The sequence below is a fragment of the Camponotus vicinus genome, unplaced genomic scaffold (assembly GCF_025532165.1).
Source record: "Camponotus vicinus isolate PSW18456_S1 unplaced genomic scaffold, iyCamVici1.0 SCAF_3, whole genome shotgun sequence".
Classification (NCBI taxonomy): Eukaryota; Metazoa; Arthropoda; class Insecta; order Hymenoptera; family Formicidae; genus Camponotus; species Camponotus vicinus.
The window spans coordinates 1,570,488-1,594,882 of NW_028141967.1; the positions used below are offsets into that span (position 1 = coordinate 1,570,488).

Below are 24,395 nucleotides of genomic sequence, written 5' to 3' on the forward strand. Positions count from 1 at the left end.
AAATTGAGACTGTCTTTTAAATTTCGGGATCTTATCAAAATTATTGGAATTTATTTGTAAAAATAATTCCTAGATTTTTAATAATTATATATAAATATACGTTTTTTCTTCAAATTTTTAGACCACATGATTGTTTCGTAAAATATTATAGATATTTAATTAGATAATGATTTTAATGTAAGATATTTAATTTTCTTATTAAATCAAGATAAATATAACAAAATTGATCACCTCGATGTCTTCAGTAAGACTGACCAGACGCTTCCTAGTATCCTCCGAAAGGACGCTCAAGCGCAGTCTGATATCCTCGCTAGTGGAGGAACTGGTTGAGGACGACGCGGGGTTGAGTCTCGGAGGAGGTGGTAAACTCGAGTCCTCCTCAACCACCGGCGGTGCAATCGGACTCGACACCGCGGATCCGCCACCGTCCACACCACTGCTCACCGACGGGGTCTTCTCCGAGTCACTCCATTCCTCATCCTCCCCTGAAATTAAAAATAAGAGATATTTATCAACGGAAATCTTCTATAAAATAAAATAACAAAGATATGGCAAGGTATTCTCAAGAGGCTTTTCATTCGTTCAAGTAAGATTATTTCGATATTAATTTTGAGAAATAGAGAGAGAGAAAATAATGATAGAAGATAATAATATAATAAATCAGTATAAAATTATTATAAAATAAATAAAAAATTAAAATGGTTAAATCTTGGACTATCTCTAATGGATCCTTGCTTCAACAGTCCTTTGAGTATTCTACGTTCTCTTCCCTTCATTTCTCTATTCTTTCATTCGGCACAACCATCAATTGCACCCTTCGCATGCTTTCATCCCCTACTTCGGCTTGCTTACGCGTAAGCTCTCTCTGAGTAGTTCAGTGTCTAAGGGCTGCTCGCAGCGAATGCGTTAGAATGCATCGATACGAGGTTTAATCTTTCAATACTGAGGGTTCTGCCATTGTTGAGGGAATCAGGGGGTTACATTGATGAAGAAATAGTTTGCGAAAGAATTGTGAAAAGTTAACAAGAGTTGCAAAAAATTAACAAAAAGTTAAGGAAAATGTTTAAGAAAATTAATATTTAATCAATTAAAAAAAAGTTAAGTTTATAAGAGAAAAAATATTTATGGAAAGAAATTAAATAGCAAAATTAATTAGAAAAAGATTATATCCTTAAATAAATAAAATAGGTGTTGACAAAAATATGTGTTGTACATTTTAATTATTAAATAATAAAATGTTTTAAAAAATAGCAAACTATAAAAATACAAATTTATCGTTCATGCATATTTTTTCATACGATTAGTAGAGATATCTTGCAAATCGTGACTGCAGTTTTTGAAAAGGATCGATTGTCAATAGAATTTTCTGTGCAATTCTTAAGACATCTTTTTCTCGATAGATCATCAAGGACCTCTAAAAGAGATCTGACGATCCATTTGCCTCGTCGACGCGAGAGATTGAGAATTACCCGGATGCTTTAATTGCCTCCTCGGGCGAGGAAGAGCGACAGAGGAGAGGAGGAGGGAGGAAGGGAGGCGCGAGGGAGGACTCGAAGGAAGATCTGCCTGGGTAGATTGGGCAAAGGGTTGCAACGAGCTCGCTGGGCTATCCAACGCTCGCATCTACACTCCAGGTCGTGTTCCTTCCTCTCTCTGGCTTCTCTGTAAATAAGCGGTCATCGATGGATCGGCTGTGGCGTGGCGTGGCGTGGCAGCGCACACAGCCTCCCTTTTTCCCTCCGGTTTATTTCCGTCTCTCTTTCTCTCTCTCTTTCTCTTTCTCCCTCTCAAGACGGGACTGATCGCGAGCCTTAATTGCGCAGCCATGCATACGTTCGCTAGCGACGACGACGTCTGCAAGTTCATCCGCGACCCTCGTCTGCTTCTTCTTCGTGATCTCAGATGTACGATTGGAGAAGAGGTGGAGGCCGTGGATAGATCTCTCTATCTCACGAAGAGAGAATAAGAGAGAAAGAGGGAGGTGTATGTATGATAGAGGTTGTAGATAAACCTCCCTTATCTCACGGTTAGTTTCTTTCCCCGGGGTTCTATTATCGAACGAGAGATTATTTTCGAGATGATCTCCGAGTATGGATTGGCTCGCGATCGGCCCGGAGATCTGAGGATCCGTGAGCTCGATAATCCGAGAACACAATGGCCCGAGGATTCGAGGCTCAAAGTAGCCAGAATATTTCAAGGTCTAAAGAATTTGTTTCGTATTGAAAGATACAAGCAAGTGCTAAGAGATTTAAATGCTCACAGTTTCAAGTATGTTCAATTTCGAAGAACCAAAAATTTTACAGAGAGTATTTCGAAGAAAAATCTTTAATTTCAAAATTAGAGACGAATTATTACGTATATACCTACAATTTAAAAATGAAATTTTCAGAATTTCAGAGAGAAAATCTAAGAAATAAATGACGAAAATATATTTTAACGATTTTTCAATTAGGAACCATATCGTTACAACTCTTCTTCAATTAATTTTCGCTCTTCAGATTTTTCCATCGTAAACTGGGGGTATTTTTAAACGCGCATACAAAATATACACGTTGCCGATCGCGGGAGGGCTGCATCTACAGCAACCACCAGCTTACGAGCGGCCGACCAACCACCTCCTCCATCGCGCGACGGTTGGGGTGCAATATATCTCGAAAAGGCGACGGTGGAGGAGAGAGCGGGGGAGGCACAACACGGCCTCCATTAACATATCCGCGGCCTGATAAGCCTTTCTTGGAACCGATACCGCCGCGTCCGTGTACACCTTCGGCCCCGCTTTATGCAAGAACCGAGCAATCGCAGCGACTCGGCGTCGCACTGAAGAACGGAGCCGGAAACTCGTACTTTCGATCCCCGTCTTCCTCCTCCTTTCACCCTACGATACGACCCTTCTTCCGATACTCCATTCCGCTAATGAGCCTCAAATTCCGCTCGATTTACCGGCGTCCCGATATAATTGATGCATCACGCGACGATAAGTTCATAATTAAGTTCCTTCCTTCTTGGATCCCTGTGATATTTTTCATATTCATATTTTTTTAAAACTAGAAACTCTTGAGATCTTTCGAAATTTTCAGCTTTCAATTTTTAAAACTTTACATTTTTAAAATAAATATTTAATCTGAGGAGGGTGGATGCGCTGTTTCTTTGTTTTTTTTAAGTCTTTTGTCTTTTATTAAACACAGTATTGTGAAAAAAGAATTAAAGAAGTTTCACTTGCAAAGAAATTATATATTTATCGTTCTAAAAAATTATAAATTTATAAATTATAAATTATAAATAATAAATTTATAAATTATAAATTTAAATTATTCAGTTTTTTAATGCGTAAAAGAAACATTATGTTACGACTACATACATCTTTTTGAAGATCGAGATAAATGTGTTTTGTGATCGCTGCAAAAAAAAATTAAATTATATATATAAGGACACAACCGTGGCGAATACTCTGTTAATTTAATGAGACAAGGATCGATAAACGATCAGAAATGCGTAGGTGAGACATATTGTTGACGAGTCGCGCGAACGCACGTGATGTCTCGGTAAATCATCGCGCGTTCCGTGACCGAGAGTACGCGTGATGCAAAAAACGTCCGCTCGTTAAAGTAATAAGTAGGTATGCGGGGCATTTATTATACCGCTTATACCTTTCTTTCTCATCCCTTCGGTCGACATTGACACTTCTCTCTCTCTCCCTCTCTCTTTCCCTTAAGTCTTATAAATTTCCAGACTTCCGAAACTTTTAAAAACGTCATTGTCTCCCGACTAATCATCAATCATGTAACAAAAAAGACACTTCATTACTTGTAAAAAATTTCTTTTTAAATCACTGAATATACAAAGATAAAATTTCATCCTAAAAGGATATATCTTCCTTTTTTAATATATAATTATAATTAAAAAAATATTTATAATTAAAAATTAAAATATTAAAATTAAAATTAAATTAAAATATTAAAATATTAAAAATTAAAATTAAAATATTTATAATTAAAAATTATAAAAATATATTAATATTTAATATATAATTTATAATTTCAGATACACCCGATCGAGGATAGGACACGACACGCTCAACATCCTTCAAACTGGACCAAAACGCATGCGAATTCCTCGGGAAAGAGGAAACGAGAAAGCAGGACTGCGGGCGACAAGACGGTAGCAGCTTCATCGGCGCTATGCAAATAGAGTCCTGATCGTGACGCTGGTAGGCAAACACAGGACGTACAGGTAACAGGCAGCAAGAGTGAGTCTTCTGCCCCTCCTTTCCCCGTTTCCGAGCTCTTCTCCCCCCGCCCCCGACCCTGCCGATTCGCGTTACGGATCGTGCGCGCCTTTTCACGACCCATGAGATCGCGCATATACGGTTCCGTGTCCATTTGCTTTGTCTTCCTTCCTCTCTTCTTCGCTCGCACCCCCCGTTCGCACCCCTTACACGCTGCATCGTGGAGATATGCTAATGTCGCTGAGGTCCCGATCGTGACAACGCGGCCGTTAAGTGAGAGCTCAACTCGCGAAGCTTCTTCCTTGGGCAGACTTGCGAGGGGAAGATCGACGTGTCGACCTTGAAACATCGGATCGAACGCGCGGTGCAAGAATCGCGTTCGATTTCCAGCACTTTAATTATGCGAGTGACAATCGATCGTCATCAAATTAAATGCCAAACAGAAGAAAACTCGGAAGAGAGTTTTATTATTTCATATTTGTTATTTTTCTGCAACGAATACTCATTCGACAAATCAAATATGGATCAATATTCCGAGAATATTAACATCATAATGTCTTAATAATTATATTTCTAGTATTTTTCAAATACGCATTACTTCAAATTTTAATATCTTCGAACTTGAGTATTTTAAGATTACTAAAAAAATCATCAAACTTAATAATTTTAGAAAAAATATTTATACTCCTGGACAAAATTAACGCATAATTTTTTTTCCCTTTTTCTTTAAAATTTTTCGTTAAAATTTAAATATCAGCTTTTAAAGAATTTATAATTTTAATTTCAATTAGAATTTATAATTTTAATTTTATAATTTTAATTTTATAAATATTTTAATATTACTCTCTATTTTATTGATATTGCTGAATTCTAATATTTTAAAATCCTGATGACTCAATATTTCAAAAATTCTAGCGTTCTATCAATTTCAGCGTTTAACCAGAGTTTTTCTCAAATTCTGTTTTTTTCAGCTTGTGCTAAAATTTGCAACATCAGAGCTCCAATATTCCACAGTTTAGCCTGGGAGAGATCCCTATTATTTCAGAACCCTCTGATTTATATGCTTTCAAACATGTCGGAACATTGAGAGCCTCTGATTCGCAATCTTTCGCGAGAGCGAGATACGTAACAGCTTTATTGTGTCGTCCAATACTTTGGATCGGTGCTCGAGGTACATCCCAGTCCGGCGACGGTCTTCTGGGAAGCTCGGATCACGTCGTGGAGCGCATTATTCATGCGGAGCGAGCCTCCATCGTCGCCACCTCCGCCTTCGTACTTGGCGTTTACGCCTTCTCCACCTCCTCCATCGTAAGGACAACGATCATAGTAATTATCTTAAAGGACGACGATAAGCCTGATATCCGGCGTTGATAAAACGCCGACGTTCCGACTTTCGACCGTTACCACTTAATCACGATTAGCTCTCGTTGCGAAAAGCTGTAATAAGTGCTGCGATTCGCGATGAGTGACTATAGTGTGTCGGTAATTGTTATTAACCTTTAGTAATAAAACTATTAACGAGCCTTCCTCTCTCTTTTTACGCCTGGCACGCGATTAGAATATAAGGATAATTGCAGTTTTGAAAAATGTCAGTCTCAATTGTGACGCGTATTAAATTTAAAGGAACTTGAATAATAATTAAGATATAAACGATTATAATTAAGATAAAATGAGTTGATTAATTATGATAAAACGATTCAATTAAGATCCACAGAGATTGTTCACATATTAAAATTTTAAATTTCAAGAAAGAATTCTTTTAGTTGCCTTTTTTTAAATTTACATTAATTATATTAATATTAATACTCTTTTTCCTTTAAGCAAACTATTGTCTTTTAATCAGTTTAATGTCGAGGATTTCCGTATAATTTCCAAACGTCATCGACGTGCTAATCATATGACTGCATCGAACCCAAAGATGTTGTCTTTATCCGAAATTATCCGATACTAAAACGTAAACCAGTCTGTTGATCGAAAAACCTTCCCCTTCCTTCGACACTATCTTTTCTACTTCACTAATTTGTTTGCCCATCATGAACATCATTTGAGGATCTCCCCTCTTCTTCCCGCTCTTCTCTCCCTCTTCCTTTTTCTGACTGAATTTTTTGTTATTCTGTTTCCCTCTCCGATCGATCTTTTATATCAACTGGTCGGCCTAATCTCCTGCCACCTGATCGCAGAGCAGCGATTAGACTCGCCTAGGATTAAAATTCGAGGATTCCCCCTTCCCCTTACCAATTCCAATTCCATCTCTCAGACCGCTTCAGGAATGTGATTTCACTCAAGAGTCAATTCTATTACTACTATCGATAAATTTTTTCCACATCGTATATAATCTTTTTTGAATTCTCTGAAATTTTAGCTCCGTGGGATTAATTTTTCGAATCTTAAATGTTAAATTATTTTGCATTTTAAATTCGACCATTTAAATTTCAGAGATGCTAAAAGCTTTCAAGAATTAAGAATCATAAAAAATTCGAGGAAATCCAAAAATGGCCGAAACGTTAGGTAAATAAAATTACCTCCAATCGCGCTATCTAAATAAAATCATCGGGAAAGAATCAAAGTATTTGTATTTGTGTGTCGTTATCATGCACACGTTGCTCATTTATTTCCGCGCGATTGCGCTCACGAGATGTCGAAAGAGCGCCCTGGGCAGGAGAAGAGAGAGAGAGAGAGAGAGGGGGCAGGAGAGGGAGAGGAAGAGAGAGAGAATCTTTGATCGGCGCCGAGACGCAGCTGTTTCGTTTATCTCGCGACAGGAACAGGATCCGGCGCGGGTCGTTTCGCCCGCGAACAGGACCTTCGAGAGACGTTATCGTCACGCGCCATCTGTCACCGTCCTCGGTTTCCTCCGCTGCGGGCCGGTGATTTTTTTCTGTTCCGCGTTAAAACCTTCTGTAACGAGGGAGGAGGGAGAGAGGAGAGGGGAGAGGAGAAGGTCGATTGTCGATAGGGGTGGCGAGAGGAATAACGTCCCTGGCGCGATTTCACAAATTGGAAGCGTCGGAGCACCGACGGTTTTATAAGCGCTTCCCTCTTCTTGTTTCTCGCTTGTAATCCTGGATGGATAAGAGATGCCTCTTGAGGAACGCTTCTTCAAGAAATAAATTTCAGAAAAATATATTTCAATCAAATTACATTTTTCCCAAATTTATTTCTTCAAATTACAATCATATCAAATGAAAAAAAAAATATGTTTTAGGTCTCTCTCTCGCTTGTAATCCTGGATGGATAAAAGATGCCTCTCGAGGAACGCTTCTTCAAGAAATAAATTTGAGAAAATATAATTTAATCAAATTACATTTTTCCCAAATTTATTTCTTCAAATTACAATCATATCAAATGAAAAAAAAAAAATATGTTTTAGGTCTCTCTCTCGCTTGTAATCCTGGATGGATAAGAGATGCCTCTCGAGGAACGCTTCTTCAAGAAATAAATTTCAGAAAAATATATTTTAATCAAGTTACATTTTTCCCAAATTTATTTCTTCAAATTACAATCATATCAAATGAAAAGAAAATGATATGTTTTAGGTCTCTCTCTCTCGCTTGTAATCTTGGATGGATAAAAGATGCCTCTCGAGGAACGCTTCTTCATGAAATAAATTTGAGAAAATATAATTTAATCAAATTACATTTTTCTCAAATTTATTTCTTCAAATTACAATCGTGTCAAATAAAAAGAAAACGGTATATTTTATGTCTCCCTTTTTTTCTCTCGAATAATTAAACCTCTTATTCTTCTATATATCGAAGATAGATTATTTAAAAAAGATTAATCGAAATAATAACAAAATCATTAATCTGAATAAAAAATTAGATAAATAATTAAATCATATGTAAAATAAAATTTTAGAAAAATCATGATTTATACATGTCTTGGATTATATCGGATTGATAAATAAAATAATTCAGGAAGCAGTGATGCATGTTATCAGTTGCAAGAAAATCGAATCGATACATCTAAATCATTTAAATATTAATAAATAGATAAATAAGACGAAGTAATTATGGACGCGTAATCCGACGCGAAAGCCACCTGACTGATCTCTCTCTTTCCGGTTTTCCAGAGAGCTGATCGGGCTGTCGTTTCCCCTATGTCTATCCGGCGCGTCATCCCTCACAAAATTTCGAAAGTGTCGATCCATCGAAAACGAGAACGGAACGGGAACGGGAACGAACGAAGGGCCGAAAGGTAACGAGACCGGGAGATCGACCGGATCAGATAAGGCCGGGCAGGACCGGCCGGTCCAGATCTCACGAGATAGGAGAATTTAATAACCTGCTACGCGGCAGGGGCGGAGGGGAAGGAGGACGAGGAAAAAGAGGAGGAACGGGAGAGGGGACGTGTGGGAAGGGGGAGGGGGAGGGTGGCAATAATATCGGAGAGATATCGATCTTTAATTAGGCACGCAGCGCGCGGGAATGCGAGATTAGATCTAAGCTAGACGAGAGGCGAGTTCTCCGGCCTCCTCCTCCTCCTCCTCGTCCCCTCCTCTCAATTTATACTTCCCCTCTTGGATCATCCAACGATGGATCCAGAAAGAGGGGGGGGGCCTTGATCCAGATCCACTTTCGGTCGCCATTCAAATTGCCTACGGAAGAATAAAGGGACACACGATGCTATCGGAGGCAGTTGCCTCTCGCTCTCTCGAATATTCCGTAAGACTAATTGAAAATTTGAAGGACGCCGATTCCAGCGTCTAGATATCACCTACGTTTTAATGGTTCACGTGGGTGGGTGGTTGGCTGATAGAATTGTCTCGTCGGAACGCGTTTATCCGAGATTGGCGTCGAGATCCGGAGCGAGAGTCTCGAAGAAGTTGCACGAAGATCGCCACGACTTTGGAGATAATGAAGCGATATCGTATCACCAAAAATGACAAATTATCACAATTTCGATTATTATATTGAAATAAAATGAAATATTTTAAAGAAAGAACTATGGATCGAGATAAATCTCTATTTAATTTTTTATTCTCTATTAATTATTTTAACTATTAATTATTTATTCTCTATTAATTATTTCGTCTCAAAACTTGTAGTATTTAATTGTAAATTAAAAGTAAGAGAGAGGGAGAGAGATTCAAAAACATGGACCTAAATATTGAGAATATCTTTCAATGTTTCCTTAAATATTAATTAAAGTTATATGGAGTTTTTAATCGTAAAACAATCCGTCTTTTTACTATAAAATCACCCGACAATTGCATTGTTTCAATCGATCTTTCACCTTTAAGCGTGATTCGCGATACTTTTGTATCACCTGGCAGAAATCGCGGAGGTGTGCAAAAAAAATGATGTTCGCAGCACGAGCGCGTGCACGCACGCACGCACTTTGAATATGCAGAAGCGGGATATGGTTTATGCGTGTCAACGATTAAACTCGAAGATGGGGCAGTCATTAAGAAGTAGCGACATCGACGTCCCGAGGAGACACGTCTGCCGATAAACTGCCATTCCACGCCTTTATGTCTCAATTTTGTTTCGCGTTAATTAATTTAACACTGTACATATCACATACCATCTCCCTCTTTATCATCATATCATATTCACGCGCTTGCATGTACGTTTCTCAATTATAATATTATTAAATTACAAAAATAAATTTTCGCAAAATACGTATAATTTCGTCCCGAAAATCGCAAATGTTCAACAAAATGTCCCGACAAAAGCTGGTCTCGCGGCGGGTCATTAATGCGAAAACAGTCAACGTCGAACGGCGAACGATCTCAGGCAGGCCGATAGGGAGTCGACGGTGTCCGGCAGAAGAGGAGGAAAGGGAGGGAAAAGGAGGGAAAGGACGAGGTGGTGCGCGCCGTCCATTGATAATTATTCATTCAGGCGAGTCGCGCGGCGCGGCCAGATATCGATCTTAAAACGTCGAGCACGGAGGAGAGGCAGGCGAGAGAAGTGTGTCCCGTCCCGAGAGATACGAAATCTCGGGTGTCGTTTCGCCGTTCGTCGTCGTCCCTCAGATACTCCGCCGAGAGGGGGGGTGGGAGGGGGGAGGAGGGGGGATCTTAATGTATGCACGTCGGGAGCTCCCGCCGAGCGATAATTGCCCGATGTGGCCCGTTCCCTTCTCGTGGCAACGAGCATTGGTCACGTCTCAATGTTTAAGCGACGTTCACAGGGCGCGAAACCGAGGCCGGAAATCCGTTGATCCGCGACGACCCCCCTGAAACGTCTTGTATCCCCGTCGATGGATAAAGATTTGAGAGGCTTTGGACGAGGCGGTGCTCTTTTAATTTTAATTAAGTCGCTCTTGTGCGTTATTAATTGAAGTTAAATTAAAGAGAATCGTTTTATCGGTCTGTATTATTTATGGAAGAAGTGGAATATTTTCTGATAGATTGTTATTTTAGGTTTTCAAATTAAAATCTTGATGGCAAGAATTAAAGCTAATTGAAGAACGAGATTAAGTTAGTTAAAACATCTTGAAGAAAATAAGTTTAATTTAAAAATGAAGAAGAAATCTTTTCTTATGTGAAGAACGAGCTTTTAACACCTATTCATCGACACCTTCCCATCCCTCGTAACTCAAGACCTATCGATGTTTCGGGGAGAACATCAGAAGTGCGTAATGGGGTGTTAAAGGCTGACGGAATTACCGAGGGAGGGATAGTTATTTACGAGCGTGTCCAGCAATCTTGCACGTCGCAACGATGCACGTCGTTGCAATGTTGGCCGACGTTAGGATCGCGGATTTAAACGCTGTTGTATCTCAGTGTAACCAGGCGTCGCAATGTCGTAAGTACATGAAGCACGGATCTGGTCGGGACATAAAGCAACCGACACGTGGAGCGAACAGGAAAGAAGGGATTCTCAGAGAAAAAAGGGAGCAAAGGAAGAGTCGTCGTTTTCCCTCCCTTAACGTTAAATATGCTATCGAAAAAAAAATAAAATTTATCTAAAATTAATTAATATATTTAGCAAAAATAGATAAAAATCAAAGTTAAGAATTGAGAGTAGCTTTCTTTGAACACTGTTCGCTCTGTTATATTAGAAAACTTCCGAGATTCTTTCAATGAAGACCTTGACCAAGAAGTGTGCGAAATCACGTTTGTCAAGAGAGTGATTCCATGATTACCCCTCCGATTTGCGAAATCACCACCCTTTCTTCGTAAAAGCCGCCATCCCGGCGGTTTCAGCGACCGTTACATAAATCCTGTCTCGGGGTGTTATTCAATTTACAGCCGCTTACAGGGTGCATCGCCATCGCGCGGGACCAGAAATACGGGAAAGAAGGGGGTGAGAAGAGCGAGTTGTATTCGGTGCTGCTGCACGTCGTAAAAATTATATCTTTAGCGTACCTTGCAGATGCGGCGTCCGGCACGTACGTTCGTTTGCATTTGCGACCATAACCGTGAGAAAATCGGGGAGAGAAAGGGAGGGAGAAGGGGGGGGGCAACTATCCTTAGAGTTGCTCGATGCGATGGGGGTGTTGGCGAAATCGCTCAATCCCGAGGAGACAAAGAAAGAAAAGAGACGAGAAAATTATTTTCCCTATTTTTAATAAATTTTAGACTTTAAAAGGAAATAATATTTTCTCAGGATAATATAACTCCCTCTTAGAAGTACTGATTCCTTTTTACACTTTAGTAGTTTTACTATCCTAAGTTTTATATGTTTTATCTATATTTTATCTTACTAAATATTTATATCTTGCAGAAATTTTAATTTAAAATTCTGCTCGAACAAAATCGAAAGAAAATATTCAATAATAATTTTATTCGTCATAATTATATTTTTTCCAAGACTAAATTACATCATGAAATGTAAAAATCGCATTTTTATTTATCATTTTTATCTCGTGTATTACCTTTTCATACATTGTAACTAAATTTGCATAAATTTGCACATCAAATCATATATTTGTCCCATGTCTCCAATCGTTCTATCGAATTCATTGTTTCGTTAAATGCATACGAGAGAGAGCGATTATATAAAAATATATTATATATAATTTAAAATAAGATTATCGTGAGATACGATTTTGTACAGCCATATTATAGGGCAGGATGTTGGGGCTCAACAAGCCTTATTAAGAAAAATGGCGCACTTCTTAGTGACATGAGAGCGAGCGACGGCGGAGACGAGGGAAAAGGTGAGCGACTCACCTTTATCTCGACCTAACCCATTCGTGTGGGCTTATCTACCGTAAAAACTTCGACTTTAACCACCGGGGATCATAATCGAGCTTATCTGCTCCTCTCGCAAGCTCGCGCGTTCTCCCTCTCTCTTTCTCTCTCGCTCTCTCTCTTCTTCTTTTCGTTGCTGCACCAAAAGCTATCTCCCCTTTTGCTCATCTATCGCCCCCCTGACGCGCTATCGCGGATTTTATCGCGAAACTTTGAACCGACCCGGAGGAACGGAGATCGCAAGAAAGAAAAGAGTTTCGTACGGAGAAAGAGAGGCAGAGAGATGCACTTTGTTTAACAGACTGAGAGATAGAGCAAGAGGATATGCGTATAAGAATGGGGGATGCAGAAAAGAGCGAGGAGGAAGAAGGAATTTATCTAATGTGTCGGAATTGAATCTTCTGCGTGGATTACAAGTAAGCTTTTATAATAATCTAGAAATTAATTGACAAATGTCATTTACTTTTAACCCCTTAATTATTCAATTTCGTAACAGTTGGTAAATTCAAATTCCAAAACAATCTAAAAAAAAAAATTAATGTATATGCGTGTAAAAAAAACGTTACATTTTTTCTTTCATATCTTTAGTGTAATCCATCTTAAAAAATGTTTGACTTAACAAGGATAAGAATAAAGCGCGGACGCTAAAGGTAGATATTATAAAAAACTTTATATCGAGATTACATTTTCTATAGACGATCGGAGATTATAACAAAGTGAGACGTAGTTTACAGCTTAATGCGGCGGCGAACGTGCGATTTTGATGGATTTAAGGAGAGACAAGGAGGGAAAATTTGTCGTCGGCTATGTAAGCACAAAATATCGTGACGCGGAGGAGAACGCGCGTTGTAAAAATATTTTATAAGCGGCTCTCTCTCCCGAGAAGGTTTAGTAGCGACGCCTGAAAAAGCACGATTACGTTTACGACTTCCTCCTCGTTCGTCGTCGTCATACTTCCGGTCGTCCTCTCGTCGGAAAATTCGACAATTTTCAATCGAACATCTCTGTCGCATACATTTACTCTACGAATTTATTTGTTTTTTCCTGTTCAGAAACAAACGGACCAAATTTTGTGTCTTCATTAATTAATATTTAATTAATATTTAATTAATATTAATATTTAATTAATATTAATACTTAATTAATATTAATATTTAATAATTAATATTTAATTAATATCAATTAATATTTAATTTGCTAAACATACATCTGGAATCTATTGACTTTTAGCTGTGTTCTCAATTATAAAAATTAATTTTTATATAATCATAAGATGGATAAGTAAATTATCCTCGTCTTGGAAATTTTTTATGATAAATTATTTAAAGATAATAATTGATGTAATTAATAATTTCAAAATATCTATATTGCAAGTACGCGATAGTGAATAGAAGTATTTAATGGGCGGAAGATTGTCAATTTTTCATTCATTATTTTAATCATGTCCGTCGTCCGATCTCGGAGACTGCGAAAAATCACGGAGCCTTTTAAGAGACTTTACGATCCCTCGGGAAAGAGGCTGACGCGAGAACGGGCGGGAAGAGGAGGACAAATTCGCCAGAGAGATACGGAACTGTCGTCATATTGAAGACCATAATTCGTGCGAGTGAGAGAAGCAGGCACACCAGGGACGTACCGTGACCGCTATCTCGATCGCGTCACAATAAATACTGATCCCTGGAAGGTGGCCCTGGGCATTATCTGGGGACCGTGCGGCAAAGTCACTTATACTTACTTATACCCCCTTTTGCCAATCTCCCCTGCCCTCCCCCCTCCTCCATAGGTTTTCGTCTTCTTCTCCAAGCGATACAGCGAAAGTAATTATTTTCGATAATACCGGAACTCGTTACCGTTTATACTTTATAGCAGCCAAGAGATCGTCCGTCGGGAGAAAATATTAATTTTCTTCGTCGAAAGAAGAATATAAAACAATCAAAATTTATTAATATTGTTCTCTCCCGCGTGAAAATTATTAAAGTCGAGAATATTTAATATATCGCGTGTGACAAATTTTTCGCAATTTTTTTCTGATTGCGCGAGATTACGTAAAATTGCGCAAGTTGCGATTGTTGAGAGGAATATCTGTATCTGGGGCGATTTGCGATTCGCGGGATTATAATAAACATTTCCCCTCGATGGATCTTTAGATCCGCTGCTCTATCATTCCTTCTTTTTCTGCGCTCGGGCTCGATGGTGCGGTTTTTTAGCTCCTCGTGGCCGGTGCTCGTTCGTTATCCGTGAAAGCCTAATCGGGGACCATCCGTCAGTCTAATGGAGAACCGAAGGCGGCGGGGACTTGAAGGCTGACCCCTCGAATAGAGGTGTCGTTCAACTTTCCATGCACAAGGAAAGATCCTCGTCGATGTAAGAATCATATAGACAACGCTCTTTATTGACATCAGTCAAAAATTACGATTACTATCGATCAAATTTAAAGCCCAGAAGTAAAAAAAAATTGGAGCTCAAAAAATTTTGTTAAAAAATTAAATTTAATAAATAAAATGGAGAACAAATCAAAGAAAGATAGATATTATATTTTAGGAATGCAGAAAATAGTTTAAAAAATTTTTTTTAATTGTATCTGTATAAAATGTTTTTTGTAAACATTAGATTTTTTTTACAATCTTGATATAATGTTGAAAAATTCTCAAAAATTGATAGATTCCAAATTATAAATTTTAAATTAATTAAATTAATTTAATTTTAATTTTTAAATAATCAAAATTTCGACTCCAACTATCAAACATCGAAAAATGAAAATATCCTAAAAAATCCCACATTTTTTCCGAAATCTAATATTTTACGTAATTGAGAACCCTAATAAAGTCTATACAGGTATTTCGTATGTGTTGGGCGACGCGCAATCGGAATCTGTGGAACGTAGACACCGGCATTAGTCGGATACGGTGTTTTATGCATCTCGGTCGCGCCTTCATCAAGGTTGGTCGGCGCAATTGCTTCTTTTTTTTTCTCTCTGTTCTTATGACGTATATACACATATGTGTGTATTCGAGCGCAATCGCATTTATTCTCGCGCTGAATCGAGGCTGCTCTCGAGTAGATACGCGACTCCATTATGATGTATCGGCGTGATGAGCGCAATACGGAAAAACGCGATCGCCCAAGGCCTCCCGAATGCAAAAATAGAGCGATAAATCGGCCGATATGCACCGCCGAAGTGCCGGGACCAAAAGAAGGATTCTAATCGTTTCTTGATTGAGAGCGAGAGATCTGAAATACATCGCGCGAGCGCGCGGCTGAGGAATAACCGAGCGATGATTCATCTCCGAGTTCTTCCATCGGTTCTCAACGATAATGCGAGAATACTGAAGAAGAAGGACGGGGTCTTATTTCCTCTTCAATCGTGTCGCAATTGTCGAGGTATGCGTCAAATTGCAAGAAAATTAAAAGCAGTAATGTTCAATTTCATAAATGCAATGAATTATTAATTATCAAATTATTGTGTCCATATCTCATATTCAACCGTATAAATTTGCTGGAAAAAATTACTTGAGAAATACTCTTGCTGCTAAAATTTGTGTTTTATGCATTTAAGTTTATCGTTTCAAGAAAAATAAAATATTTTCAATGACGTTAGAGCGGATATTTATCTCAATCTTCTTGCTTCAATAAATTCATTAATTTAGCTATATTTGAATCACGCGTTTGTCGATAACAATTATCGGATTAATATGTCTAATAATTCAATAGTTGTTATCAATTTGGGTTAAAGTACACGGCTTCGTTCGCGAAAATTATTTTGGAATAATCAAAATATATTTATCGAGCAAAAGATTTTTATAAATGAATTAGAATTTCAATTGTTTCTACTGGCAAAGATAAAATCGTCATGAAAATCATTTACATGATGGAATATCGGGCAAGGTGTATCCGTAATAAGACTGCATTTTCGAGAACAAGGCGATCGTCCGTCTTCATTAGACGCGAACAATCAATCTTCCCTTAATGAATGCATCGGTTTTCCCGATTCTCGCTAATCCGGCGTTCTCGGAAAGTCGAGAGCGCCTCGCGAAGTTTGCCTTCTCATAATGTAACGTGGATATACTTCATCGTTCCGCATTATATGCCCGATCTAAACCGGAAGCCCGTATCTTTAGAACTTGGCGCGTCCCTCGTGGCTGCGCGTGCGTCTCCAAGTTTCGTCGAAGAATCATTCCGGGACGAGTCGTGGAGAAAACGAGGGGCGAGGATCGCCGAAAAAGAAATGTCGGAGGTTGGAGAACCCCCTTTTGCTCGAGCCGGGAGCCGGCGCATTCGCGGAAAGCATCGGCCGCGTATCGGCCACATCTCGCGACTCGTTTATTTGAAATCTCGCACGAGCTGGACGCACAACGCGCGCATTGTAACGCCCGGGATTCAGATATCGCGCGGCGCGTCTCTTATCGACGGCGTCGGCGACGGCATCGGCGGCGACGACGCTCCAGACACTCGAGAGTGAGATATCTCTTCCGAGAGGAATAGAGATTCCTCCTCCTCCTCCTCCTCCTCCGCCTCCTCTGCAACGATAAGCTTAACGACTGATTGGGTGCGCGGAAAAAAATTTTTCGGTGGATCGAATAAATTCGAAAAATCATTGACCGAATTAATTTTTATCTTCGATCATAATTTTAAATATTCTATTTATTAATTTTTATTTTATCGTATTTATTAATTTATTCTATATTTATTAATTTTTATTTTTATTTGTTTTGGTATAATATATTTAGGGAGATCTTAGAATAATCAACAGCCGATTGCAAGAATGCATTACATGGATTATTTGGAGAACAATACATGCGCAAAAAAATGATTTTTAAAATAATTTTTCTAATTTTAATATTATTGTTTATAATTAATACTTTCATAATATACTGAAAAAATGTGCCAAAAATTAAAAATTTTTAGAATATATTATTTTATAATCACATATGTATGTTTAAAATAAAATAGTGAAAAAATAAAAAGAATGAAAATTAGTTTTTATAGACTAAGATCTTCCAGGATAACGACGATCGCAATTATTATCACGAATTCGTCATGCTAATTTCCGCCGGAAGCTCTCGCAGAGGATTCCCGCGACGTTCGAGAAACAGGCAGAGCAACGCGCGACGAGGTCGCGGAGGGGTTGGCGGGAGGGGCAGAAACAGGGGGTTGGGGTTGTACGTAGGACGAGAGCCTGGCCGGCTCGTTATCAGTCCAGGAGGTGTTATCAGCTGGATGCAGCTCCCTTCCAGCGCCCCAACCCCTTCTTCGGGCGACTCGCTGGAACGAGAGAGCGAACGTTGAAGGGGCGCTGTGGGGGCGGGTGAAAGGAGGAGGGGGAGGGGGAGGGAAAGGGGATAGAAATGGGGGAAGAGGACAAGGTTCGAAGGTGCGCGCTATCTTCTACCCCTGGAGAGATGGCTATAGAGTGCATCTCGCGATAACGAGGCAAGTTAAACAATATCGAGCTATATGAGCTCCGCCGCAGCCGAAGATTAACCGCGTCTCTCCCGCCAAGAAGATACTTCATTATCGCGCAAGCATCGACTCGCTCGAGAGATGGCTCGAGAACCGATGATAATTCCCGGGCGCGATAATTTCCGCGCAACATTATCGTCGCAAAAGCGCGCAACGCTTTTTTCGCACCTCCGAAATCGTCTCTTAAATTTCTCTTCAATTTCGCATTTTTACATACTACATTATATTTATATTTTTTTATCCTAGTTAGATATTTATAATTTTATTTATGAGTAAAAAATATTTCTTTTCTCTACAGATGTTTTTCCGTTTTTTATTTTTTTATGTCATATATGATTTAAATTTTTATTTTTTTTATGTCATATATGATTTAAATTTTTACTCGATTACAGCTCGGTTTTACCGAGTACGCTCCTGAGATTTACGAAACGATTCGTATGCGCGAGTCCTTTCACGAGAGAATATATCGATCGATCTTCCGAAAGACCGGGACGAGAATTCGGGCTCGGGGGCCCGAAGCGGCCCCTCGTTGTCGATCGAATCTCAGAGTAGAGACAGGTCCCCGCGATCGACGATCCAAATATTGGGACACCGGAACTCTTTCTCCGCGCTCCTTCTTCGGTGCCTTCTTCGCGGATCAAAAGAAAAAAAAAGAGAAGATCAAGATGGAGAAAGGAGAGAACTGTGCTGCTTGTTGCTCAACATCCAGAGTTGCTCCATACAAAGATTCTTCTTTTCTTCTTCTCTCCCTCTCTTTTGCTAATTTCTACAATATTCCTTCAATTATAATTAAAAATAGCAACTTTAAATTATTTCAAATTTATAGCTCAAATATAAATATAACCAATACAAAAATTATTTTACTTTATCATAACAGTTATTCGAAAAATTATCCTCGGTATTTCTTTTTTTTTCCAATGTCTTTCCTGTCTTCATCGACTTCTCAGATTGGAGGATCGCTTGAATCCTAGAGCATAAATAAACGCGCTCGTTTTCTCCTCCTTCTCTCTCGCGACGCTTCGAGATAGCCCTCGAGGAGTACGGCCAGGTTGCGGCTGCGATATGGGAGCCGAAAGGGGGAGAGAGAGAGAGAAAGAGAGACTCTGCGAGACGGTGGGTCGTGGACGAGTGATTGATGAGCGGCCGAGCTAATGAGGAGCTGAGCTGCAGGACGGGGATCACGATAAAGAGGTCCCACCATCGTACAGTCCCCTTCTCGCGAGAGGCGCACACAGAAACCCCTCGACACCTCCTTCCCCCTCGCTCCTTCGGCCCTCTCCCCTCCCGCCTCCAGAGTTCCTACTTCTCCCTGAGAGCGATCCTTTCTATCTGATCACCTCTTCTTCTCCTCCTGCAGTTTCTTCCTCCTCCTTTTCTGTCACTCTTTTCCCCGCAACGCGACTATTTTTTTACCGAATCTGCCACGATCGATTCGGCTGTAGCAGAAGAGGATCAAAGCTTGGGATTTTTGAGAGAATTTTCGATCTTTGGATCTTAGAATCTTCAACTGAATGTTTTTAAAAAATTTTGCAATTTAAGATGATATAATTTCTCGCGATTTTCGCGTTATGTTCTCTCTATTCGGAGCTCTTGGAATCTTCTCGCTGTTAAAATCCAGACCCGCGCAACGGTCGCTCACGAGTGCGCGAAATATCCCCCGGAAGCGGCTATAACTCGCGGTATATTTCTATCAACGGGATTAACGCTGATATTTCGTGCCGGTGCGATTCGCTCGCGGGAAGGAACGACAGAGCAACAGCAACGAAGAAGGCGGAAAGAGAGGAGAAGCTGTGGGTGGACGACGTGGCTCGGACGGGGGGAGGGTCGGGGGGGTTTATAATAAAGCCTGCAGGCTCCAAGATACGTGGCCGAGCGGCCGTTATCAAACGGGTCCAGCAGCATTCGGAGTCTCGCCGCAAAACCCTCGCTCCGGAAAGCCGCGCTGCTCTGCGGTGACGATGACGACGACAACGACGACGACTCGGTCAACATTTGCCGTTGAAACACTCGCGACGTTCGTTTCGCGGCAATCCACAAATGAAAACCGCCGTTTCACATTTATCTCGGACGCAACGCGAGAGAGAGATAGCTTGTCGCCGAAAACGGAGGGTAATTTCGAGATTTTTATACTTGCTATTATAATCAAAAAAATAAATCTCAGGTAGTTTGATCGCAGACGAAAAACGAAGATGGAATCTATCGAGATGCAAATACGAAATCTCTCGTTTGTCAAGACATACATGTCGAGAAAAAAAATATAATATAATAAAAATATAATAAAATAAAATATAATATAATAAAAATATAATATAATAAAATATAATAAATTATAATTATTATATAAATAATAATAAACAATTATAATTATTATATAAATTGTAATAATAAAAATACTTGGACCAAGAAAAATTTTTATGCGCAAGATAATCGCGAATCCAATGATCGAATCCGATATTTTTCAATCACCCTATATCCCGTTTATTTTTCCCTCTCTTTCTCTCTCATCGCCATCATCGCCATCAGCAACAGCAACAACAGCAACGTCGGGTTCGTTCGTTGGTTCGTTCGAGGCGCTGTGTATTATAATGTAGAGTGTGAGTTATCACGACATCGGGACGTTATCGCGGTCTGGAATCGGCCTGGGTTCGCTGCTAAGCCTCCCCCGCCCCCGCCTACTCCAACTCGCTCTATTCAACCCCTCCGCCCCACAACAGGACCCGATAACGAAAGGGTTATCACGCCACGCTGGCCGACTGCCGTTTTACTCGGGCGAGCCGCCTTTCTAGGAGGAGATTATTATTCTTTTTACTCGCTCGCTCGCGCGGCCGCTTTTTCGCGCCGGCCCCGATTACGATCCCTTTGACTCGGCCACTTTACTGCCCTCCACCCACCCCCGTGAAACGCGGCGCGTTGCATACAAAGATCGCATTGTTTCCTTTTCCACCCTTCTCTTCTCTCTCTCTCAATTTCTTCCTTCTATTCCGCTTCACTTTCTCCGCTTTTCCATGCCATCGAGTATTTATTTCTTCATAAAAATTTATAAATTAATTTAAAAATACTCTAGGATTTTTATTCTTTTTCTGTATTTAATCTGCGAATTTTACATAATTTATTTAATTCCTTTATCATGTATAACTTGATATTATTATTGATTTAAAATTGATATCATTGTATTTAAATTCATTATAAGTAACTTTAGACTCTATCAAAGAAAACGATATAATCTTTGTTGCTAATCATTTTTGCGATCAACATTCTGCGATGAATATCCATCAGCTGATTCTCATCGTTTAAGCAAACGCTAAAAGTCAACGATACGTTCGCCGACACGCAAGCAGAACGAAATGCCAAGAATCGTGCGATCGCGAAGGACACGTGACAGGGCCGTGTCAACGCGAACCGGAGGACGATCGCGGGATCGGTGTCGAGACCAGCGAACGATTAGCGCGAAAACGGGTTCGCGCGTCGTGCGAATCGGCTCGACGGACGCTCGATTCGCGCTGACTCGATAAATCCAGCGAAGGGAAAACGTCTCGTTAGTCTCGGGGGGAGACGCGAGAACGAGAGATCTTTCGGAGATCCGTGGTTATCCTTCGACGCGTCCCGTCACCACAATCACCGCATCCTTCGACTCATCAATCATCGATTAGATATCTGGTTAAATTTGAGCGTTCGATATTATATTTACGAAACAATTATTATTATTATTAAAAATTAAAATCAAATCAAATTAATTAAACTTAAGAAAAAAATATCTATAAGGAATAACTTTAAAGACTGAAAAAGATGAGAAAATTTACGAGGCAACAATTGTCCAAGGCGGCTGAAAGAACAGAACCAGAAAAAACTGACAGTGGTGGTGGTTCGCCGCTAAATTTAATATCTTTCTCGTCCTTTATTTTCGCGCAGCTAATGGCAGCAAATTTACTGGTAGTCTCGTTATCGTCTGCCTTCGCCTTCTCCAATCAGACGAAGAAAAGGGACAGAGGAAAGCCTCCACTCACAGCTTCATCAGGAAGAAAGAGAGAGAAAGGGAGGCGAGAAAGCCCCAGGTTCGCGAGGAGACTCTCCTGATCTACAAATTACACAGAAGACAATCGAAATGTACTTATATGAAAATTTAACTGTTATAAAAAAGTTGTATTTAAATTTCAAACCAATCGATTCTTCTTTGAAATTCCCAAGATGCTACGGAGATTTTATTACGAAAGCAGCAAAGTTTCAGAATTCCACAAATACAAGGCCCTATAAATTTTCAAACAATTTGAAGTTCCTTACAATTTTTTTATCGTAAAATTGAAATTGCTATCTTATCAACGTCTTTTGATGGCGGCTAAAGAAGCGCGAGCTGAAATTGATGCGAGCGATATCCAGGAGCAGCTCTCGCGTTCCAGCTCAAAGGGAACAAATTGTGTACAAGGAAAGACGCGTGTGCGTGCAAGGCACGCAGAAGAAAAGGAAGAGAATCGGCGAAGACCAGAAAGGCTTGTGGAACGAGCAAAAATGATCGGAACGAGGGAGGAGAAGAAAGAGGAGGGTTGAAGCGTATATCGGCGGCGATCGCAACCGTCGCGGATTTCCAAACAATGCAGCGAGCGAACCGAGCGATCGCGTTCTGCGAAGAGGATTCGTCGAGAAGGATCAAGATATCGAGACAGGAGAAAGAAGCAGAGAAAACACGAAGGAAAATAAAAGAATTACAAGCGCGCTAAAATCTCGATTTTTAATATCGATTTAATTCTTCTTTTGATTTAATATTAATTTTTGCAATTTTTCATTTCTCTGTGTCTCTAATCTTTCTTTTCTTTTAATTTTCATATAATTCTAATTTTTAATATTATAATGAATTTTAATAATTCCAATTCTATAAATTAAAAAATAATTTATATATAATTTTTACTTTTTATTCCAACTTAATTGAATTTAAACTTGAAACACTTTAGCTGTTCAATTATTAGTAATTTTTATATTTAATCAAGAACAAGAAACGCCAACGACAAATCATCCAATTTGTTCGCAACATTGTCAGCGAATAATTGACGAGAAGTAAATTTCGCGAGGGTAGAACATAGATAACAAGGGTCGAAAAAAAGAAAAGAAAAAAGCCAAAGAAGAAGAGGTAGCGTGATATCGAAATAAAAAGCCAAGCAAGGAGAATAAAAAAAATAAAAAAGCGAGAGAGAAACGAAACGAGAGAGGAGAAACCAACGAACGATTGGTCCATCCGGGTACCAGAGTGGTACCAGGCTCAGCCAATCGGCACCGTTCACCACCTCCGGGATCCCATTCATAGATCAGGCTCCGGTCGCCGGACGAAGCCTTCGCGAGAGGATCGAGAGATCCTTATCGATCCCCTTTCTCTGTTCTCCTACCTCCCCTTCCTCTTCCCTCTTTCCGTGAACGTCGTATGCAAACGCCGGTCCATGGCGGATGCGAAACGATCGACCAATTACCTACGTGCCACCTGGAACCTGGAAACTGCACTTCACTCAAGAAGTCGATCCAGACCTCTGATCCCGAGGGACTCTCGCTAGAAGAGAATGTTGATAGATTAAAAGAAGGATTCCGACAAAGGAGATTCTTCTACAGATTAAAATTGCAAAGATTTAATAAGACACCTTGGAATTTCATCCTGGATTATTCAATAACTATCTGTTTCGTCGATATCTCAAAAGGACTAAATAAATTCTAGACAATTTCTTTTCTTTCTCGATACCACGCGTATCAAGAAGCGATTTGATTAATTCAACTTCGTCATCTCAGAAGTCTGTTCGATGTCGTCCATCTATTTATAAAGGCCTCGATGTGTATCCCACGCACGCACGCATGCACGCAAGTATCGTTTATCAGACCAAGAGAAGCCTCGCCATGTTTGGAGGAGGAAGATCCACCCCGTCCACGTTTCGTTTGCTCTCGATCTCGATCGATCGCGGACTCGGAGACGCAAGGATGCCCCGCCGGTTTCTCCTTCCTCGGCAGGACTTCGTCCTGCTCGTTCGCTTGCTCCTTTCGTCTCCCCTATCGGCCATTACTTATCGACGAATTATTACAGCACGCGCGCTTTCCCGTTGGCTCTCCCGGATCTATCCACACGATCGAGATGACCGTGCGAGCGCGGTTCGGGAAATTGAATATCTTCCTCCCAGGATGTAACGGAGGATACATCCTGACGCGATCCCCATGAATTCTTCGTGTATGATTGCGATTTTTTTTCAGTCACTATATGAAAATTATTATTTTCCGTTTCATCCAACTGAAAGCAAGTCATTTGTGAGTCGCTGATGGTTAAAACCTAATGATTTACGATAATTCAGCGAGAATAAAATTTCGAGGCGCATTCTTTAATCGGTTTAGATCTTTTTATAAAAAGTACTACTAGAGAAATTAGATTATTATACCGCTATTTAATGTAGAATATAATTTAGAATATAATTAATAATTTATTTAAACGTGATTCTCTTTAAGCTGCAAAAAATTTAAGATTTCATGATTTTTAAAATCATTGCAATATAATCGCAATGATTTAAAAACCCTAATTCGAATAAAAAAATTATGACAATGATA

At 39.7% G+C, this 24,395-nt stretch overlaps 1 protein-coding gene and 1 long non-coding RNA gene across 12 annotated transcripts in view; one reads left to right on the forward strand and one right to left on the reverse strand.

The window, feature by feature from the left end:
• Nucleotides 1-24,395, reverse strand: part of Ush (Zinc finger protein ush) — a 150,472-nt gene that overhangs the window by 7,610 nt on the left and 118,467 nt on the right. For all 9 annotated transcript variants that reach the window (XM_083092907.1, XM_083092902.1, XM_083092908.1 and 6 more), the window contains one exon: nucleotides 232-485. In XM_083092907.1, the coding sequence (XP_082949033.1) occupies nucleotides 232-485 (254 nt within the window). The remainder of the gene's footprint in view (nucleotides 1-231; nucleotides 486-24,395) is intronic.
• Nucleotides 216-9,161, forward strand: LOC145967871 (uncharacterized). Of its 3 annotated transcripts, XR_014437590.1 has the most exons (5): nucleotides 216-586; nucleotides 4,042-4,230; nucleotides 5,197-5,533; nucleotides 8,298-8,889; nucleotides 8,984-9,161. It is a non-coding gene; the product is annotated as an uncharacterized LOC145967871 (long non-coding RNA). The 3 variants fall into 3 exon arrangements; XR_014437589.1 differs by having other exon boundaries at nucleotides 8,298-9,161; XR_014437588.1 differs by lacking the exons at nucleotides 8,298-8,889; nucleotides 8,984-9,161 and having other exon boundaries at nucleotides 5,197-7,579.